The 21,814-nt window shown below is 39.2% G+C and overlaps 2 protein-coding genes across 6 annotated transcripts in view; one reads left to right on the top strand and one right to left on the bottom strand.

The window, feature by feature from the left end:
* The window catches only part of TTN (titin), a 268,971-nt gene extending 264,988 nt beyond the window's left edge, over positions 1-3,983 (top strand). For both annotated transcript variants that reach the window (XM_087861792.1, XM_087861790.1), the window contains 5 exons: positions 14-170; positions 667-1,439; positions 1,546-1,699; positions 2,220-2,522; positions 2,655-3,983. In XM_087861792.1, the coding sequence (XP_087717918.1) occupies positions 14-170; positions 667-1,439; positions 1,546-1,699; positions 2,220-2,522; positions 2,655-2,953 (1,686 nt within the window). In that variant the 3' untranslated portion in view covers positions 2,954-3,983. The remainder of the gene's footprint in view (positions 1-13; positions 171-666; positions 1,440-1,545; positions 1,700-2,219; positions 2,523-2,654) is intronic.
* Positions 3,685-21,814, bottom strand: part of PLEKHA3 (pleckstrin homology domain containing A3) — a 40,152-nt gene continuing 22,022 nt past the window's right edge. For all 4 annotated transcript variants that reach the window (XM_045806214.2, XM_045806212.2, XM_045806211.2 and 1 more), the window contains one exon: positions 3,685-20,978. In XM_045806214.2, coding sequence (XP_045662170.1) covers positions 20,851-20,978 — 128 coding nt within the window. In that variant the 3' untranslated portion in view covers positions 3,685-20,850. The remainder of the gene's footprint in view (positions 20,979-21,814) is intronic.

Here is a 21,814-nt window from a genome sequence, read left to right as displayed (position 1 = left end):
TTGCATTCTATAGGCTGTTACACAAGGAAGTAAATACAAACTCTCTGAAGACAAAGGAGCTTACTTCTTAGAAGTTCATAAGACTGATACTTCTGACAGTGGGCTTTATACCTGCACAGTAACAAACTCAGCTGGATCTGTGTCCTCTAGCTGCAAATTAACTATAAAAGGTAGGTTGGCTTTCATTCTTCCCAATAGTTTTTAGAAAATGATATTAACGAAAGTTTTCTAAACATTCTCCCTTAAACACACATACCACGGACACACACACAAAGTATTAAACTGTTTTACAAATTCCAGAATACCGTTTGAACACAAAGGTAGAAATACACATCTTTAAAGAAAGCATAATAATTCAATTTTTAATCAAAATTTCCTAAATCCACACCTATCCTAAATATTTGACTATTCTTTTCAAGACTTTTTTTTTTCAAGTCATAAGAATCATCTTCAATTTAGTTTAAAGAATCATTATACTGATCTCAAAGTCATGCATGACAACTTTCCAAGACTAGGACTGAGAAAGAATTAAATATTACCTATACTGCATACAAGAGGCAACATTCCTTTCTTTGTGTCTTATTTATTCGCTTGGAGAATCTAAAAAAGAGTAAAGGGTGGGGCCTCTTTCCAATTAAGTTTGCCTTACAGAGGTTTCTTTTTCAGCTGTAAAAGATATTGAGGCACAGCAAGTATCTACACAAAAGACCTCTGAAATTACGTCACAAAAGAAGGCGGCTGTCCAAGAGGAAATTTCCCAAAAAGCCCTAATTTCTGAAGAAATGAAACTAGCAGAGGTAAAATCTCAAGAGAAGGCGGTTGTCCAAGAGGAAATTTCCCAGAAAGCTCTAATTTCTGAAGAAATGAAAAAATCAGAGATGAAATCTCAAGAACAGTTAGCCCTCAAGGAGGAAGCCTCGAAGGTTCGGATTTCTGAAAAAGTCAAGAAATCAGAAGCAACCTCTCTGGAAAAATCCATTGTCCATGAGGAAATCACTAAAACATCACAGGCATCGGAAGAAATCAGAACGCATGCGGAGATTAAAGCATTTTCTACTCAGATGAGCATAACTGATGGTCAGAAAGTGACCTTAAAAGCCAACATTGCTGGTGCCACTGATGTGAAATGGGTACTGAATGGCGTAGAGCTCGCTAACTCTGAGGAGTACAGATACGGTGTCTCGGGCAGCGATCAGACCCTGACCATCAAGCAGGCCAGTCACAAAGACGAAGGGATCCTCACCTGCATAGGCAAAACCAGCCAAGGGATCATTAAATGTCAGTATGATCTGATGCTGAGCAAAGAACTCTCAGATGCTCCAGCCTTCATCTCCCAGCCCAGATCTCAAAATATTAACGAGGGACAAAATGTTGTCTTTTCTTGTGAAATCAGCGGTGAGCCATCCCCGGAAATCGAATGGTTTAAAAACAACTTGCCGGTAAGTTTAATTATGAATAGATCATCGAAGAAAATTTAAAATGCCACATCTATTCCTGAAGAGCTCAAAGAAACACTTCTTGTTTACCTCCCCCCTTACATTTTAGATTTCTGTTTCTTCAAATATCAGTGTAAGTCGCTCCAGAAATGTATATTCTCTTGAAATCCGAAATGCATCAGTAAGCGACAGTGGAAAGTACACAGTTAAGGCCAAAAATTTCCGTGGCCAGTGTTCAGCTACTGCTTCCTTAACGGTCCTTCGTAAGTATACCTTTCCCATTTTTCTCACTTGCTTAAGGCCTTTATCTATTTTTCCCCCTTTGTCTTCTGAGCAGAGCCAACTCTGAGGAGCCTCATTAAATCCCATGTGTAAGAGGCACAGGCCTCCCGTGTGAATTCATCCTTATGGTCAAATTTTCTCTGCAGCTAAACAGATACGTGGATAAATTAACTTTCAAAGTCAAGCCACCAAGTGCCCTATTAGCTTTATTTTCAGAATGCACAGTATCTCTGTGATTTTCTATATGACTAATCATTTTTCTCCTAGTTATTCTAGCACCTGCATGTAATATTGTAATTATAGAAATCTAAAGATTCGTTTCTTGGAGACATTGAGCTAGCTCTTGACAAATGTATGTATTCGCTTATGCTTTCACAGCACACTGTTTGGGTTATGTTTGTGTGTGTGTGTGTAAGTTTTCCATTTCTGCAAGTCAATGTCAGATGTCACCAATTAACCAGATGTCATTGATGTTCACTGTGTATCTGCTATGCTCCACAGCTCTAGTTGAAGAACCTCCCAGAGAGGTAGTATTGAGGACAAGTGGTGACACAAGCTTGCAAGGAAGCTTCTCGTCTCAGTCAGTCCAAATGTCTGCCTCCAAGCAGGAGGCGTCCTTCAGCAGTTTCAGCAGCAGCAGTGCTAGCAGCATGACTGAAATGAAATTTGCAAGCATGTCTGCCCAAAGCATGTCCTCCATGCAAGAGTCCTTTGTAGAAATGAGTTCCAGCAGTTTTATGGGAAAATCTAGTATGACACAACTGGAAAGCTCAACTAGTAGAATGCTTAAAGCAGGCGTAAGAGGTGAGCAATAAAAATTACTGGTAGAGGTAGATAAGCCTAGTAGCACGGTATAGTCTTTAGTTCATATAATTTAGTAGAAAGCAAATCATGTTTTCAATGATCCTAAAACATTTTTGTTGTTGTTCCATAAAGGAATTCCACCTAAAATTGAAGCGCTTCCCTCTGACATCAGCATTGATGAGGGCAAAGTTTTAACAGTAGCCTGTGCTTTTACGGGTGAGCCTACCCCGGAAATAATATGGTCCCGTGGCGGAAGAAAAATTCAAAACCAAGAACAACATGGGCGATTCCACATTGAAAACACAGATGACCTGACAACTCTCATCATCATGGACGTACAGAAACAAGATGGTGGACTTTATACCCTGAGCTTAGGGAATGAATTTGGATCTGACTCTGCCACTGTGAATATAAATATTCGATCCATGTAAGAGGGCCTGTGCTCCTCATATTCATACTCATTCTTAACCTTTCACAAATGATTCACATGGACTAATCTTTCTGATCTGTAAATATTCAAAAGAAAAAGTAGTTTTGTATCAATCTAAATGAGTCAAAGTTCAAAATTAGACATTTCAATCTTTCATAATTGTTGACCTAAGAATATTATACATTTTCTAGTGACATGTACATACTGTACATAGCCGGATTAACGGTTATAAAGTTTTGTACCATTTATTTTATGACATTTTACAATGTAAACTTTTGAAACTAACTGTTGGTAGGAGAAAGTTTCTTATGGAACGAATACCCTGCTCAACACTTAATCAATCTTTGTGCCTCAACATAATGTTGATGTCTAAGTATGCCTCAATGGGTTGAGAAATTCCCCACTGAAGAAGTCCTATCCACCTAAAAGATGATGCCATGCACGTAACCGGACATGTGCACCAATACCTACTGAATCAGAAATGTAAGGCATTGGTGATGTTTGCATTTACCCTCCTGTAAGCAACACTTTAACGTCTTACATTTTCTCTGATGATGTCACACTCTAAATTATCATGACTTAAATACTACCAGAGCAGAGTGTAACGGCCAACACTCTGTTCGCTCCTCTACACTGTTTCTGACCATAGAGAGTGCGGGGATAGCTTGGAAAAGTAACATCGCCTGGCCATCCCTCCATTTCACCAAGCTATTCAAGTATTCCTATGCCAGGGCAGTGTCAACTCTTGGAGGTTCTGGGGTGCAGCCAACGCCTTCGTGTGGTAGCTCTAAATTTAAATTTAAACCTGAGAAACTGGGGCAACTAAGCAATGAGCCACAGCAAAACAAAACAACAACAACAAAATAAGGCTGTCGTTAAATTATAAACAACTACACCATCACTAACTGCCCAAAATGTCAATTTGATGTAGTTCCTTTCATGCAGGTATAAATTCAATTGTTAGTTACAATTGTTGGACCTCCTTGAGAAATAGTAACAACAAAATAAAGCAAGCTATCTGCACCTCAAAATGTGTGGTTGTTTTTTTTGTGAAATTCTAGGGTTGGGGAGTATGACTTCACAAATCACAGAAATGACCACAGATAAGATAGAGTAAATCGAATTCAAAATGGCCCATGTCAATAGGTTCTCTAAAGCAAATATTTGAATTATTGTGTTAACTATAGTCAACAATTTTTAAAGCACAGATTTGATTCTCATGGATAAATTTATTCTCAAAACTTAACAAAAATCCCCCAAAATAACAGCTTAAATCTTTTTAGATTATCAAGAAAAATATTTTTATGGGGACCAATTCAACTAAATCCATCAAAAATACTGAACATCTACAATTCACAATATTTTGTGTTAGACACCCTTGGAAACAACACAGATGAGTAAGATAACGTAGACCCTATCCCTGAAGAATGTAGTGAAGAGACAAGGACAGTCAGTGGCCGCAGGCTGTGAGTTTGAGGGGCCGAGGGAGGGGAGGGAAATAACCTCCCAGACAAAGAGGAACACCTGTTGGCCAGAGCAGTCTCTGCAGACCAGGGCAACTAAAGAGCCACCACTCAAGAAACCTGGTCTGGTACACTTACCCTGGGGGCCTGGGCAGTACCAACAGCATCTGCAACATCACGTAACCATTTTAAATGCCTATTCTTACCTTAAAATGAGAGGCAGAACTTGCTGGGTGATTCCTGGGGAGGATGCTCAGCTCCAACGTGCCAATATTCTCACATGTCCCATCCGTGGCTGAGATACAGTCCATACTCATGAGAACTCTAAAGTCGAAAGCATTTCACACTTCTGTAGTTGCAGCTCCCAGGCCTTGAGAGCCAGGCTGGGCCCGGGAGAGAGTGTGAGTGCAACGACCTATCCAGCCAGGGGCAAGGTCTGACCTCTATTTATACCTTAGCAGAAGCCCGTGGCCTAGGCAGGCAGCGTGGGGCGGCCACGCGAACGAGTTACCTGCGTTCAATAGTAGCTCATTATATAGATGACGCAGGTGGGGGGGGGGGACGTAAATCGCAAACAGCTGGTAAAGTAACAAATTCAATTGACAGCCTCTATGGAGACTGATTCAAGAACAATGATTTATGCTTGTGCTCCAAAAAGAGAAATTTGTATTTGTTTACTCTGCCCCAAATACACCTTTGAAAAATTCAGAGAAAGTCCAGTTTCCCTGTAATAGGAGAAAACAGTGTCTGCTAGATAAATAGAAGAATTTTTAAAAATAGTTTGGCCCATCAATTTTTAGTCTAAGGTTACAAAAAGTGAAAGCTTACAGCTTAACTTTATGCATTTTGGTATCTCTGTATCAGTATTTCCCAAACTTTTTTCCTCAGGATGTTGGTAGGTGCTGTGAAAAAAGTGTTCCTCAACCAAATAAACTTAGGACTTGGGCTATTGTATTTCTTGAGGCTAAACGTTTTGTGATTCTCCAAGAGGTGATACAGAGCTAGGCTAATTGATGACGGAACACTTTTCATCATGCTGCATGCAGGCTGAGCCAGGCTACGGCAGGTGGAAACATGGAAGGTGTAAACAGGACTATGTCTTCACAAGAGGAACTGAGTATCACCTAAGAAATGAAATTCAGTGCTACGGTTAAGAAAAAAAAAAATCCAGAGTGTTTGAAAGCACACTGCTGGGGCGAGGGAGTTCCTTGTCAAAGCTTCCCCCGGAAGTAGGGAGGAGATAAGGAGAAGCAGGGTGGGGCTTTGTAGGCAGAGGACCTTTGCACTTGCAGAGGCCTGGGGGCAAGGGAGAGCACCCTGCTTTCAAAAAGGTAGAAAAAAGAGTAAGGCTCGTCCTCCTCTGGAGGAGGGCTGGGGGCAAGAGGCAGGGTAGCATTGCAATAGGCCTCATAAACCACATTACAGAGTTTGGGCCTTTCCCTAAGAGGTAAAGAGAAACATGAAGGAAATTTAAGCAAAGTAGTTACTTGATCAAATCTTACAAAGTCTCGGGGCGCCTGGGTGGCACAGCGGTTAAGCGTCTGCCTTCGGCTCAGGGCGTGATCCCGGCGTTATGGGATCGAGCCCCACATCAGGCTCCTCTGCTGGGAGCCTGCTTCTTCCTCTCCCACTCCCCCTGCTTGTGTTCCCTCTCTCGCTGGCTGTCTCTATCTCTGTCGAATAAATAAATAAATAAATCTTTAACAAAAAAAAAAAATCTTACAAAGTCTTTAGCTAGTCTGAGATAGCTATGATGTCTATTTGCCATTCTACATCAAAGAGCCTGTTTCCTCCTGGGGAAGCATTCACAGGAAGACATTTACCTACCACCAAATTTCTAGCCCATAATGGCCCTGTAATTATACCTCTGGGGCTTTATAACCATACCTGGAAAGGTCTTTCTTAAGGTTGGGGTCTTAGGAATACAATGATAAAGTCAGGCTGGTAGCCTCTGTGGGTACACAAGAGGTGGGGGAAAGAAGGACCCTGTGGAGATGATAGGACACCTCACTGCCCACAGCCTTCTCAGTGACAATGACTGCTGCCACGGAGCTGCCAGTGGGGAGGTAGAAGAGTCCAGCCCAGCAAGCTGAGCTCCCTTGAGGATGCAGTGTGGGAATGTGGCTTGTGGGGATGACCGCCATTCACTCCTACCCCATTTTAAGAAAAGGTAGGAAGCAAGTAAGGGCAGAGAGCATGCAGTGCTTTCTAGTGTGTCAGGAATCCTGTGGAAAAGACAGCATGTCCTGAAAGTCAGTACTTCAAACCTGAAATTCATGCTTATCAACGAATCTTTAGGGGTCTGTGAACATACTGAGATTATGCCTATGTATATTTTTTAGGGATTATGACTCCTAGTTTTCATTTCATTTTTAAAGATGTCAGTGATTCAAAAAGCTTAAGAAATACTGCCCTACATGTTTCAGAGGGCAGATAGATGCCAAGGCATCTGAGAAATACCCACACATAGCTCCCACAGAAAGAGGCAGTGGTGAGCCCCATTTTGGAAACCCATCCAGGGCTCTAGTGCTCAGGATTCCTTTCCTTCTGCAGCCAGAAGAGGGGTTGAGGATGAGCCTGGTGTGGATGAGTACTTCTTGGAGGGCCCCCCCAAACCAGATGCTCCTAAACCAGTAGAGCCTCGACGACAAGTGCTCCTTGCTAAGGATGGAACGTACACATCTCCTGAGTTGTAGGGGAGGTTTCTAGGGTTGTTGAGGAAATCCTATCTGACCCCAGTCTCAGCCTTAGAGAGGAACACGAGAGCGGAAGTCTTCCCTGCAGTTGTAACTGCACGAATGAAATCGGCTCTTTGTTAATCAGCTCTTTGAAATCAGCTGCCAGTTTTGTCTAGAGCATTGTGGTCAGGTGAGGCACACGGGCACTCCCCCCAGCCCCGATCTGCTGAGAACTGTGCCCACGTCCTCCTCTAATCTTATGTCCCTGCCTAGAACAACCTGAAGAAGATGCAGAGAAGGGACACCACCAGGTCCATCAGGCCAAGACCAGATGGGAGGCTGAGATCCCCTATCTAATAAAAGGAAGGACCACTAAGAAGAAAATGGAGCCCCAAGTGGAGAGATCCAACAGAAAGAAAGCTACAAGGGGAGAACACTGACATCTAGGGTTTTTGAATAACATGTCCAAAGCCACATAGTAGCAGAACTGGAATGAGAGGCCAGCTCCCCATTTCCCAGCATGGTCTTGCCACCCCTTCACAACACCAAAATTCAAACCTGCAGGAGAGTGAGAGGGCAGGAGAGATAGGGCAGGAGAGAGGGAGAAGAGGGTTCTGTTCCACCTTTCAGGGTCATTATGGTTCCAGGACAGGGTAGACAGCAAGATGCCCTCAGGTCACTCCCCATAAAAAGGCTCCTCAGTGCCAGTGTAGAAAATTCCTCTTCACTGGCATCTGCAGTATAGCCAGGAAATAGGGTGCTTATTTGATCCAACAAGATGTCATGTGAACAGACAGCAGGTAAGAGAGCCAACAGCTCTCTGGACGCCACGTTATGGGCTCTAAGGAAGTAACAGAAAAGAACCTTTCCCACCTTCAAGGAAGGAGGCAATCTGCCTGGTCTCTGTGGATGCCTTAGACGGAGGGAAGCCAACGGAGAGTTCCTGGAATGTTTAAGGTAGGGGACCCCAGCCATGGTAAGGGGGGTTTTGAGAGCTGGGCACTAGACAGACATTATTCCAGAGTACTTGGAAGATTTGGTTTTCTTCATTTCCACTGGGATGAGTAAATTTCTTACTTAAAGGGAAATTTCTTTCTCTTTCCAAAGAATTATCAAAGTAAAGATGTGCATAAGGTTATATCCCTGCAGAGACTACAACTTATTTTTCCTTAACACATAGGAAAGCTGTGTGCGGGGACTGAGAGAGCGTAGCCTGCAGCCTGCGACCGTTCTTTCAGGGCCTTTTTCTTTCCCTACCTTGGGGAGCGTGGAGCTCGGTGGTGATGTGACAGTGGGCCCCATTTCCTTCACATGTGCTCCAGATTAGAAAAATCATCTCTGGCTCGTAACCTGCTGACGTGAGCACACAGTACTATTTCATTTTCCAACCCTGTATGGAAAGATCACGACTTACTTAGGACAGAAAGCCAGAGAAAGCAGCAGAAGGCAGGATGTATCAAGAGCTACATTTACCCTAATACCACCTGCAACAGTGCATCTCTCAAGCTTTCAGCACCTTTTTACAGCTGAACCTGAGGTCAGCAGATCTGAGGTAGGGGCCCAACATTCGACATTTCCAATAAGCTCCCAAGTGAAGCCGATGCTGCTGATCTTCAGGCCACACTACTAAGGACCTAGAAAAATGGTTGGCTCTCTGGCTGTTACATGATGGTCCCAAACTTTAATGCTCTCTAATGTATCTCTTAAATGTAACAATCAGGAGAGGGAGCTTCCACTTAACTCAGTGGTTCTCAGCCTTCGCTACTCATTGGAATCTCAGGGGAGCTTTAAGAATATCGATAACTGGGTCCCACGCCTAAGGATCCTGCTGTAATTGGTCTCGTCAACCATCAGCAAGTTTAAATGCTCCTGGGCGTTTCTAATGTACAGCTGAGGGGGAGAACCCCTGATCTGGCCAAATCAGGTGACCCATTAAATGTTTTCATTTAAATGTTAACTATTACTTCTACTACTATCTTTTCTCAAGTCACAGCACTAACTTTAATTTAGCCAATCAGATTTTACATTTAAGTGTGCAGCAAACCAGTTGTCACATTATTTTAAAAGCAAAGGATTACCCTTCCTAAACTTTCAATACATGCTGTTCTTAAGTTTTTCTTAGTGATGTAGCAAATTTATTAAAGCTTCCCCCACGCTGTTGACATGGCTCAGTTTTATTGATTTATAAAATTGCTACAATACTTTAAACAAGTAGAATTTTCATAACAAAAATAGAGAGTACACCTTTTGGCATTTCAAAGAGAAAAAAGAATACTCGCAAAGTAAGTATACATATACTTTAAAATGAAGTTTATTTTTCCCCTGAGAACAAAATCCTATTCTAAGAATGTTTCAAGATTAAAGTGCTTAGTTATATCAATCTAAAGCCATATTTGCTATTAGGTCATTAAGCTTTATATAGAGACTAGTTTTTCTATCAGTTTCAATATTTCCGATTGATTTAACTTCTTAAGTTACAAACTGTTCATTAAATACCCACAATCTCTTGCTGCAAGAACCATTATGTGCACTAGTTATGACTAACCCAAAATAAAAACATTTCAAAGGCCAAAAAAGAAAAAATCATGTGCTTATGTTTTTAATAACATTTATACACATGAAGAAAAAGCTATTTTCAAACAACCATAATATTTTCCAATGCTTGCTTATTTGCATTGAGGTAAAACAACAGCTGGTGTGCAAATGTGAATAATAAATACTATTCAATTAACTAAAAAAAGGTGAAAATTTAGGACAGCCAGTTATATTTAAGGCAGTCAATTTATCTAAACTATTAAAAATAAAGCACTGAGTTTTAAGCGCACTCAAGAATTACAAAGCAAAGGGACACCTGGGTGGCTCAGTCGGTTAAGTGTCTGCCTTGCTCAGGTCATGATCCCAGTGTACTGGGATCGAGTCCTGCATCAGGCTCCTTGCTTAGCTCCTTGCTTCTCCCTCTACCTGCCTCTCCCCCTGATTGTGCTCTCTCTCTCTAATAAATAAAATATTTTTTTTAAAAAATTACAAAGCAAAGATGGAATGCTAACAAAACAGTACTTCGTAGTCGATGAATATTGACTGAACAAATTTTTTAAATTGAATAAATATATAAGCTATCCTAAATTTAAGTGCCCTCTTGAACTCACCACCTTTCTCAAGTGATTCTTTTGTTTTCCAAAACAGTCCACCAAATACGGAGATACTGAGGAGGCTCTTTTGGGGGACTCTGTACTCTTAATCAAATATGGAGAAAAAGTTACAAATATTGAATCATTATCTTAAACATCTGAAACTAATATAATGTTATATGTCAATTATATCTCAATTAAAAAAATACTTCTATCTTGTTTGAGCCATTAAAAATGGAGAAAAAGATAAAGGGAATAAGAATATTTAAAAAGGAAAAGCAGAATGGGAAAAGTTCCTATGACTTTCTCTTTGGCTAGATAATATTGTAAAGCTCTTAGAAACTTATTAACATTCAACCATGATTTTTATAACATAACATACAACCATGATTTCTTCAGAGCAGGCAAAAGGAAAGGCTGAGATAAAATACAGAATTTGAAAACCAGAGGGCAAAAAAAAGATCATTTGTCTTATTTTCTCTAGATCAAGCTAGTAATGAATCTGAACTATTAAAAACCTCATCTAAAACTATACCCACTCACTTCCTTCCTTCATACTCTCGCAAAAGAAAGAAAAAACACCTACAGGAGTTGGAAAGTGACAAACATTATGGTAAAGGAAGCCACGTGTCCTCGAAATACACTGTTCGGAGGCCAAAAAACAGTAGGTCACTGGTACATTTTGCTAGGCTTCATGACTCAAGCCATATTCAAGGACACTGTGTGGCCAATGTGGCCTGATTCACAAAAGCAAGAAAGAAGTTTCAATCTACAAATGCCCCCTCTCCTCGCCTACCGCCAAAAACCATGGCTTCTATTTAAAAAAACAAAACAAAACAAAAAACAGCAAGGAGAAGGGACAACTCTAAAGAGGGTTGCTACTTACACAAAACTGCAGATGAACTAGAACTCTTCTCTCAAGTGATGACCAAGGGCGACTGACACAAAAGGTGACTTACATAAAGCACTGGTAGGCTATTGAATTTCACTTGCCAATCTCAGACTTTTTCAAGTTTTTTAAAAGTATGGCACTATTTTGGGTCTTTTTCCTGATTGAGCACCACGTCAAGGTTGCAAAGGGCTTCGCATTCACAAAGGCACTGCTAGTAAGTCAACGGCGTGTGTTACTTAGGCACTCGTACACACTTGGCCTGAATAGGTGATGGGCTAGTTTTGTTCCCATTTAAAATATATACATATGGTTAAATTCCTCCTCGTGTGATGGTGTAAACTGAAAACAAGGATCAATGATGAGTTGTTCAACTTTGTTTATTTTGAGTGCTTAAAAAATGTAATCTAGCAAAGTTATGCAAAGTCGAGCCACAATCATTGCCCTATCTTCTGGATGACAGAATACCCTTGCCACCATTCCCCACGCCCTCCCACCAAGCCCATGGCAGACATCATTAATCAAGTAGGTGGGTTTCTCTCTGCTGGTCCCAGCCTCAAACTCAGAACCCCTGGAAGCTACAGCTAACTGGTCAGAGTGGGAACGAAGGAAAAAAGACAGTCTGCCATCCATGGTCACAATTCTATGAACCACAGGTTATTCTTTACTGCCGCACACTTCTCTCCAGCCAACCACTGCAAAACAAGAAAACAAACAAACAAACGTAAGCCAAATACCAGTTGCATATACTGTAAGGCCTCACCCAGCATGAGGCATCATAGCAAGGGACTCCACACAATCTTCTGGGCATGCTACCCCTGAAGGCGTGCTGACACACTCGGAACCTAGCAACTCCTAGCAACCACAAATACCACAGAAAAGGGTGCAGTATAGAAATCTCCTATTTAATTCAAGTACAGTCGGGTGATAAGACTTAAAAGATATTTATTGTATGTTCGTTTACCATGTAAATTTGTCAATTAACCACATGGACATGTATACATTCCAAGACAGAAATCTGGATGCTTCACACTTACTGTCTCTGGGCCACGCTTTTGATTGCTGCCAAACAAACAAAAAACACAACTCTGTTTTGACTGAGTCATGGTAATTTCTCCAGCAGACTGGTTTTATTCTTTGTAGCTCAACTTGTAAAATCAATTGTGAAACTCAGTGTAAAGCCACATCTCAAAACAAAACAATTCCAGGTTCCATTGTCCACAACCAAGAAACCATACGCCCAGACATACATGCACACGTTTGTGCACACGCAATTAAAGAAATGCACTAGAAATTCTATGACTGCCTTTCAAAAGAAAATGGGCTCATTCTAACTATCCAGAAAAAAGCAGTCAATTCATAGCTCCTTGCACAGGGGGATTAAAAAGAAAATAAAAGAGCTAAAATGCTGGTCAGGTCAACAATGGCAGAGGCCAGAATTATTCTACCATCACACACCAAAAATACTTGTGCAGAAACATAGAGTTACCTCCTTCTTTATTACCAGCTGTATCACAGAGACATGCCACCTTGCTACTGAAGAGCTCATGTGAACAACTGCATACACCCACCTAAAAGACAAGTTAGTGCATCGGGAAAGGTCTCTAAGGGTACACACCAAAAAAAAGAGTGGTTATCTCAGGAGAAATGGGGGTGTCAAGGTGAAATTTCACTTTCTTTGTATTGTCTAAATGATAATTTAATAAAGAGAATATATTCAGGTACTGCTTAAAAAAAAACTTAAAAAAAAAAAAAATAAGAGGAAGGGTGGAAAATAACCCAGCTCTCTCAGAAATTAAGTCCAGAGTCCTGGGAGAAGATGATGGCACGGAGTGGGGCTGACAAGTTTCCCTAGAATGCCTCCCCTTCATTGCACATAACTCGTTAGTCTTTATTCCCAAACTGCTAATCTCACCCAAAATGACACCGCTGCCTGCTAATGCCAAGAGAGGCCGGGAAAGAAAAGAGTGTGTGGGTATAGCTCATGGTGGCTGTGGCTCCCTTCATGACACTATTCTCTCTCCTTTGTTCCTAACTGTCCCTGTACTACCAAATCTGGTAATATACTTTCTATTGAGAGTTAAGCAGGTAAAACAGTCTTTGTAACAAATTTTCAAAAGCACAAAGAATATCAACAGCATCCTCCTCTCACTGTGACAGACTAAAACTAAGAAAGAATTCGTTATAGTCATACATTTTAATCATCACTGATATTCTGAATACATCACCCATACAAAACGAGTCCTTCACTGATGTCAAAGGAATTGCTTAATTTGTTAATATCCCTGTACATTAATTCATTTGTTTTGTCCATCACAATTAATAAAAATCTAATCCACCCTGCTATCTATAAATTCTGGCTTTTGTGGGTTATTTATTCAGCAAATAACACTAGTCCAGAAGCATAGGAACTAAAAATACTAAATAAAATAAACGGATAATATAAACACTTAGAATGTCAGGATCTAGTAACAAAATGTTCATCATGCTGATCAGTCATGTATGAATTAATCCTGGTTCTGCATATTTTCGGTGTTTTTGTATGCTGTACTTTACTCTCTTTGTTAAAAGGGTATAAGAGGTAAGCAACCGGCCTGTAGTTAAGTATTACAAATGTTTTATTATCGGAGAGACCAACAAAAGACTTTTTTGGGGAAAGCACATTCTGGGACAGAAAGGAAAAATTCTATCCTATAAAAATATACTAGATTAGTTACTGCATTTGGAGAAAAGGCAGCATAAGGGCTCCAAAGCCGTAGACATCAAAGCTTTAGAGAGGAAATATCAAAGCAAATAGTCAGGGGGCACAATTACATTCACATCTAGGGAAGGGGGAAATGCCTGCGTCAAGCTAAGAGCAGGCACAGTCTTCACCCTGGCCATGTCTCCCTGTTTCATCTGTACTACCAGAGTTAACCTGATAATTTGCAAAGAGGTTTATTCACACTAAGAAACTAGCCATTCCTTTTGTAGAAAAATTCCTCATCTCTAGTGGTATTAATATTTACAGCCATTTGTCACAACCATGGAACTCTATTTTAGTGAGAGAGAATTCAAATCTCCTTATAAATAAAAATCCTTCAAAAAAAGAAAAACCCTTCTCCAAAGTATGCAGCTCACTATCCATAAAAACAGGATTGTGAGCACCTAATCCCATTTCACCTCTAAGAATTAGAATTCAGTAATAGCACACAGTCAATGTAGATACAAAGGAGATACTTAAAATTGAGCAAATGCAGACATTCTGATGTATAAATTCACAATATTTTCTGAAAACTTACAACCATTCACAAGGTCATAAATCCTGGGATTGGAGTCCACCATTTCGCTATTTCTATACCCTATATATTCAAAGAGTATTACATCTACTGGCTGTAGATAAGGCATAATAAACAATTATCTCCATAAGTTTATTTTCTATGCCTCATATGTAGATGACCAAATGCAATACCAATAAAGCTTAAAAACACATCAAAATTGTTATTATAGACTTAAAAAACTTACACAGTAATAATTACAGATTGGACTTTTAAGGCTTTAATGTGTCTTAGAAAGATAACCCTTAATACCTGAACATTTCATATAAAGTCTAGTTAAACATAGGGTCAATATTATTAAACACTAGATTTTCCCATATGTCAATAATTCTTCCTATGATGAAAACATCTTAATCCAAGTCTAAATGGATTACTGAATTAAGCATGATAGTTGTAAAAATAATAATGGTACCAACAATATTAACAATAGCTAACACTGACTTAACACATAACCGTGTGCCAGGCAGGCACTGTTCTGAACACTTCATATGCATTGACTCTTCTAATCCTCACAATACCCTATGAGGTTGGTAGTGCAGTAGAATCAATCGTATTAATCAAAAATCATTAGAGAGTGGGAAACAATAAATTATAGAGTACTCAAGAAATTTTATCTTCTACTATTTGAATTCAAATCTAGACTTCTAGTTAAATATGGTAGAATGACCACTTGTATTTATTTTCTCTACCTCCAAACCCCATCAAAAAGACATTAAAGGAATATAAATGGTATTAATCCATAAAGACAAAGAGAACAGACTACAGAGCCATGAGATTTTAACAGAGTTTGTAAAAATAAAAACCAGAAGGAGGCGTGGTAACTAACCTAGCAGAAGGGAGGAAGTTAAAGCCTTACCACTCAGAAGAGAGAAGCCACATATACATTCTACCAAACACCTAACAAATTCAGGACTTGGAAGTATAGGGCTCAACATAGGACTAGAAGTCTGTATAAAAAGTAACGACCCCAGGTCCTCTCCCTAGCCAGACAACCCATCTACGCCCAACCTCCATCCACAGGTGACCTAAGGATCACCATTCATAGAAGAACCCGGGGGGGGGGGGGAGATAGTGCATGGAGAGGCTGAAAGTAGGAGATTAAGTAAAAGTCACCACATAAAATGTGGGGTCCTCAGCCCTCTTTTTCTACCCTGCTACCAAAACCCAGGTTTCTAGAGAAACCGAATGGATCCAAAGAAAAGATCTCCACTGAAATGCAACAGGATATTATATATTTTTAAAAAAAAAAAAAAAAAGGAAGGAAGGAAGAGGGAAAAAAAAATCTTAGAAATTAAAATACAGGGGCGCCTGGGTGGCTCAGTCAGTTAAGCATCTGGCTCTTGATTTGGGCTCAGGTCATGATCTCAAGGGTATGAGATCAAGCCCATGTCGGACTCAGCAGGGAGTCTGCTTGAGAAATTCTATCTTTCCCTCTCCCTCTGGCCCCTCACCACCCCCTCTTATTCTCTCTCTCTCTCTAAAAATAAATAAATCTTAAAAAAAAAAAAAAGAAATTAAAACACATAGCTAAAAAAAATTCAAGAGAGCTGGAAGATAATATATAATACAACTCAACGAGCAACCAGAAAGATTTTTAAAATTAGAGGATCAATCTGAAAGATCCAACATTCAAAAAAACAGAAATTCTAGAAAGATAGGATGGAGAAAATGGAGGAGAGAAAATTATCAGAAGATAACACAAAAATATTCCCAGAATTGAGGTAGACAAGTCTACAAATTGAAAGACTCCACCAAGTAGAGTACTCATCAACATGAATCAATAAAGACCGACACGTCATGAAATGTCAGGGGTAAGGAGAAGCTCCTAAAAGCTTCTAGAGTATAAAAGCTGGTCTATGTAAAAATTAGTATCAGAATCCTCATAAAAATAACGCATACAATAAGACAATGCCTCACTGCCTTTAAAATTCTGAGAAAAAATTATTTTCAACATATACTCCAAACTACCAATAAATTAAGAGTAGAGATATTTTCAGACCTGTAAAGGCTCAAAATCTTTACCTCTCACACACCTTCTCCTAGGAAGTTTTCAGGGGTGAATACACTTTAGCAAAAAAGGGGCAGTGGAGGCACCTGGGTGGCACAGCGGTTGAGCGTCTGCCTTCAGCTCAGGGCGTGATCCCGGCGTTGTGGGATCGAGCCCCACATCAGGCTCCTCCGCTATGAGCCTGCTTCTTCCTCTCCCACTCCCCCTGCTTGTGTTCCTTCTCTCGCTGGCTGTCTCTATCTCTGTCAAATAAATAAATAATCTTTAAAAAAAAAAACAAAAGGGGGCAGTGAATCAAGAAAGAGGAAGTCATAGGATCCAATAAACAGAAAATCCAACCTAAGCCTAAAAAACGAAAGAGGTCCCAAAATGACTGCTGAGCCATGCACCAGCCTGTAAAGCAACAGTCCAGATGGCAGAAGACAAAGGATTGTGGAAGAAAGGTCTCCAAAGGTCAAAAATAAAAAAAAAAAAAGAACTGATAGATTATATGTTTTTGAACACTAAAGCCTTCGGATAATCTTTGTGATAGGTACATAAAAGACCAAGCAAAATTTTAAAATCAGGCAGTTATTAATTCTGGGGAAAATAAGGTTCTAGTAGAGAAGAAACAATGATAGATCACCATGGGGTTCACGAGTGACCAACAGTTACAGTAGTCCCCCCCCCCCCCGCTTAACCCTGGGGGACCCATTCCAAGACCCCCAGTGGATGTCCAAAACTGCAGAGCACTGAACCCAATATATACTATGTTTTTCCCTATGCATATACACCTCTGATAAAGTTTAACTTATAAATTAGGCACAGTAACAGATTAACAATAAAATAGAACAATTATGACAATATACTGCAATAAAAGTTCAGCAAATGTGGTCTCTCTAATATTGTACTGTACTCACCCTTCTCCTCGTGATGACATGAGATGATAACATGCCTGCGTGATGAGACGAAGGGAGGTGAATGACGCAGGTGCTGTGACGACGACGCGTTAGGCTACTACTGACCTGAGATCGCCTGCTTCCAGACCGGCACTGACTGCGGGTAACTGAAGCCAAAGTAAGTGAAGCCACAGAAGGCAAAACAGTAGTTAAGGGGGAACAACTGTATAGCTAATAATTTTATGAAAATCTGCAGCTAACCTGTATTGGGAGACTGGGAGAGATGGGGAAGAAATAGGGCGGAGGTAGAGATGTAAGAAAAGCAAATTCTGCCTGCCCTGAAAGGAACTCAAGAAACCATTTCTGCAATTGATAAATCAAGAAAAAGGAACACAATATAGCTTCAAATAGGAACAAACCACTAAGAGTTGAAAGTGCTTACCTCTGGGGCACTAAGCTGGGGCCAGGAGGAACTTTTATTTTTTTTCATTATAAACTATGTGCATGAGTTACTTTTTAATAAAAAGAAAGCTCAATTTTTTTAAATGTTTTTCATCAACAAATTTGGTATGAATTCAAAGAAAGGAGAACGGGGGAACTGGGAAGTCAAGAAAATGAAACCCTCTCTACCAGCTACAACCTGCTTACCCCACCTGGGCTACTGAAAGAGAGACCTCCTGGAAGGAGCTCCAGCAGCCTCACTGGGCTTTCTTTCAGGCCAGCACACACCCTCTACACCGAGTGGCCAAAGGACAGACCTGGAGGCACTTCATTTAATAAAAAAAGGGAAAAACTGGTAGGGTCCAAATTAATGATATAGTAATGTATGTGGAATTAGTATTAACAGCAGTTTAATAGTAATATAATACAAAGATATATTTCCTGAGATTGTCGTAATGATTTCTAAATACTAAGTGTAATAATGCACACTGCAATCCTACACTTTAGGGTCAAAGGTTCCCTGGTGACTGTGGAAATGAAGATACTTCATCCCCCGCTTTAGAACTTAAATTCAAGAGACAGCATCCATTTCTCAACTTGTCCTGATTGAAGATAACACAATAATTCAATGTAACATAACAGAATTCAAATTTAGTCCAGTTAGAAAAGAATTTGCATCAAAGTCACTTTAACCACGGAGGCCTGGGTTCCCACACAACAGAAACCAGGCACTTAGAAAAGCAAGCACAGACTTTGCTTAGAAGATCAATGATTTACCAAAAGTCTCCAAACTCCTCCATAACCCGAAGGCCTAGACAAAGCAACAAGGGAATAACCAATATCTATACGTTATAGAAAATTCTGACAAGCTAAAATTCTTACAGAATTGTTCTTACTTGGTTTACCTTTTTCTTAAAATTCAGAAAAGTCAGGCCATACTTAAACACAGGGCTCCTCAAAACACAAGGTTCACTGAAGCTTTATAGGTTGCTTCATGTTATCAATCTACTAATCCAAACCTAGATGTCATTCAGGGTATATTTAGACTCCCCCCAAAAGAGGATTTCACAAATGTGTTGGTTCCTAAGGTGAAAAAGCAGGTCCCAGTAACAATAAAAGCCATACTGAGGAATATGGCAACACCTATTCAAAGCACCTGTTTCAAGGGGGGAAAAAATGATACGACCCAGAAATGATAGTATTTTATTTTAAAAAATATTTACAGAAAACGGTTCAGGAACTCATCTTTTTGGATAAAGCAATAAAAAATGGATTTATTTCCTGTGAGTTCAAAAGCCTGTTATAGTGTTTTCATTATAAACCTATTGGTTCAAAAAAAAATACCGACCTGAAAAACTCCCTATCAGTAGCACCTTGACTTTCATGATCTCAGCACTATGCAAATTCTTACTACCACAAAAAAAAGCAAAAACTCTGATTACTCAACATGAAACTTATTACATTATTAAACTTTTCTCAAATTAAACATATGAAATACAACATAGGAGCAGAAGAAAAAATCCACTTAATATAGTCTAATGACCTGTATGCTATTTAAAACCACAAATACTTTTAAGGAGCATACAGTTTATCTAAATGCATATTAATGTATTTAGATTGTTTATGTCCACTTTAAACTTACAATTACAGATTTATTTTAGTGAAGTAAATACCAAATATTAACTCTTTAAAAAAATGTCCCACATAAACCTACGAGAGAAATTTAAAGTGAAATAGGCCACACTATTCTAAGCTCATAGGCAACAAACCTAAAAATATGCCCCATTTGTGCATTCACTGGGAGGTCCAAATATATAAACAAAATCAAAGCAATAAAGAACACTAATAGCACTTGATAAAGATTAGACAGAGTATCAACAATGTAAAAAATACAATGTATTATATGATGCATTTGAATGCAAAAACCATGTATTTATTAAACATGTGATTAACTTAAAAACACCAAACCAGTTTGTTTTAAAGTGCTCCTCATCCAAGACCTTGGACAAAACCATCACTCCAAAGTGAATTAAAAAAAAAAAAAAACAGTTTACAAGGCAAACACTGACAATAGGTATGGACAGGCACTACCAAAAAATGCTATTTGTTCTTTAAATAATGCCATTCTCAAATGATGTAGGGCAGTCACCTTGACAGAATTCCTTTTTTGTATAAATAGTCATAAATTAAAAAAATGTCTCTAGATAGTCTAAAGAGCTGCAAACATAATACCTTACAACAGCAGCTTAATGTCTATTTTAGGAAAAAAGCACTAAAATCCTCTTCCATTGAAAGGCGTTTATTTCTCTGGTGTAAGTGAGCAAGGTCACTACAACATTAACCTCTTTTCTAGAACAATGTAAATAACAATGTATACACCTCTTAAATTCGGTAGGTCATAAAAGTTAGGATGCAATCATTTTTTGATGCAACCGAAAAATAAATAAATAAAAGTTAAATACTTTAACCCAACATTTGGTATTGACAAATCAGTAGTGTCAACTTCACATATGAAGGACAGCACAGTCTGGTTTTTAAAAAATCCTCAATATGTCACGGTATTTGGGCTAAAAATATTTAGAATATTAAATGTTTCCTTTTGCTTAAAGGAATACAATAGAGTCACCATCAAGCTGCTATCGTAACTCATTTTTAGCTGGGGTAAAGTGACCATCTGGTCCATGGCACAAGTTACATATATCACACTTCTGTCAAACAGAAACCTTATGTTTATAAGATTTCATGTTTATAAGCTACAATACACACTGACTAATCTGTCAGTCCCTCACAGTTTTTTAGAAAAATATCTACATTTGTCCTTATGGAGGTCAAAATGTTACACCATCATTTGTTTAAAAAAAAAAAAAAAGATGCACATTCATACTGTGAAGTTATTAGGAAAATACTCTTGCAAATAAACTATATAAAGATAAAATACACTTCAAAGGTATGTGGGTTGTTTTTTTGTTTGTTTGTTTTACAGTATTCTATAAAGTGCAGAGAAATCCTAAGGGAAAAACTACTCCCTATAACATAGTTTAATTACAGCAGCTTTTGCATAGCAATACTTAGAGGAAGTTGGACACTTCCATTTCCTCAGGAGGAGAAGGATGGAAGAGGATCTTCCAATTCAGATTTTTTTTTGGCCATAAGTCTGCTTTCTTCAGGAATGGTTGCTGATGCCAAATCTCCATTAAGCGTATTTCTTGAACAGTGAACAGGTCCTATTAAGAAATTAATTAAAAGGTTAAACATCCTATCAATATTAACTCCAGTTCTCCGTGGAAAAAAAATTTTTTTTAATTTCCTATTTAGGAACGTGAAATTCCTTCAGTTTCCTATTAATTTTTTGATTGTTTGCTTAACAGAGAAAAATCTCACTTTCCCACTACTGGCAGTCATAAGGAGAAACTTCACAGTTAATGAAATAGATGATGAAGCTACCAGAAGGAGAGCTATTTGTTTTGTTCACTGCTAGAACCATGGCCGGCATATAACGGCAGTCAGTAAATGCATGCTGAAGTGAATATCGTCTTAGTTAACTAATGATTTTTCAGCCTGATTGTTGTAATGCTGTTAGCATCCTCCTTGTTTTCGGAGGTGGGGGGGACCCAACAACAGAAAAACAAGACCCAAAAAAGGTTACATGCCTAACCCAAGATCCCACAATTGGTAATAGAACTAGGACTAATTCAGGTCTTGTTCTTTTCATCTAAGACTTTCTGAGCAAAGCTGACAAGGTACCTCACACGGAAAGTTCCCATATTTCCACTTGGAATATGACTCACAGAACTATCACCGCAGCTCCAACTGAACACAGCTAAACACACTGGCAGGGCCCCATTTCAAAACAACTGCACTTTTATTGGTATATATTATTTGAATTTACCATGAATGTTTACTACTTTTGTAATTTTTTAAGATCTAGTTAACAGAAAATAGAAGGCGTTCTCTCTCTCAAGGAAAAGATAAATATTCCTAGTGGGGCAGCCACGAAGACACGTACTTTCTAAAGAAGAGCACTAAATCAGTCTCCACTTTGTCAACTAACTAAGACACT

This window comes from Ursus americanus, chromosome 1 (assembly GCF_024610735.1).
Source record: "Ursus americanus isolate L20-20 chromosome 1, mUrsAme1.1.p, whole genome shotgun sequence".
Taxonomy (NCBI): Eukaryota; Metazoa; Chordata; class Mammalia; order Carnivora; family Ursidae; genus Ursus; species Ursus americanus.
This window is presented reverse-complemented; position numbering and strand designations above follow the sequence as displayed.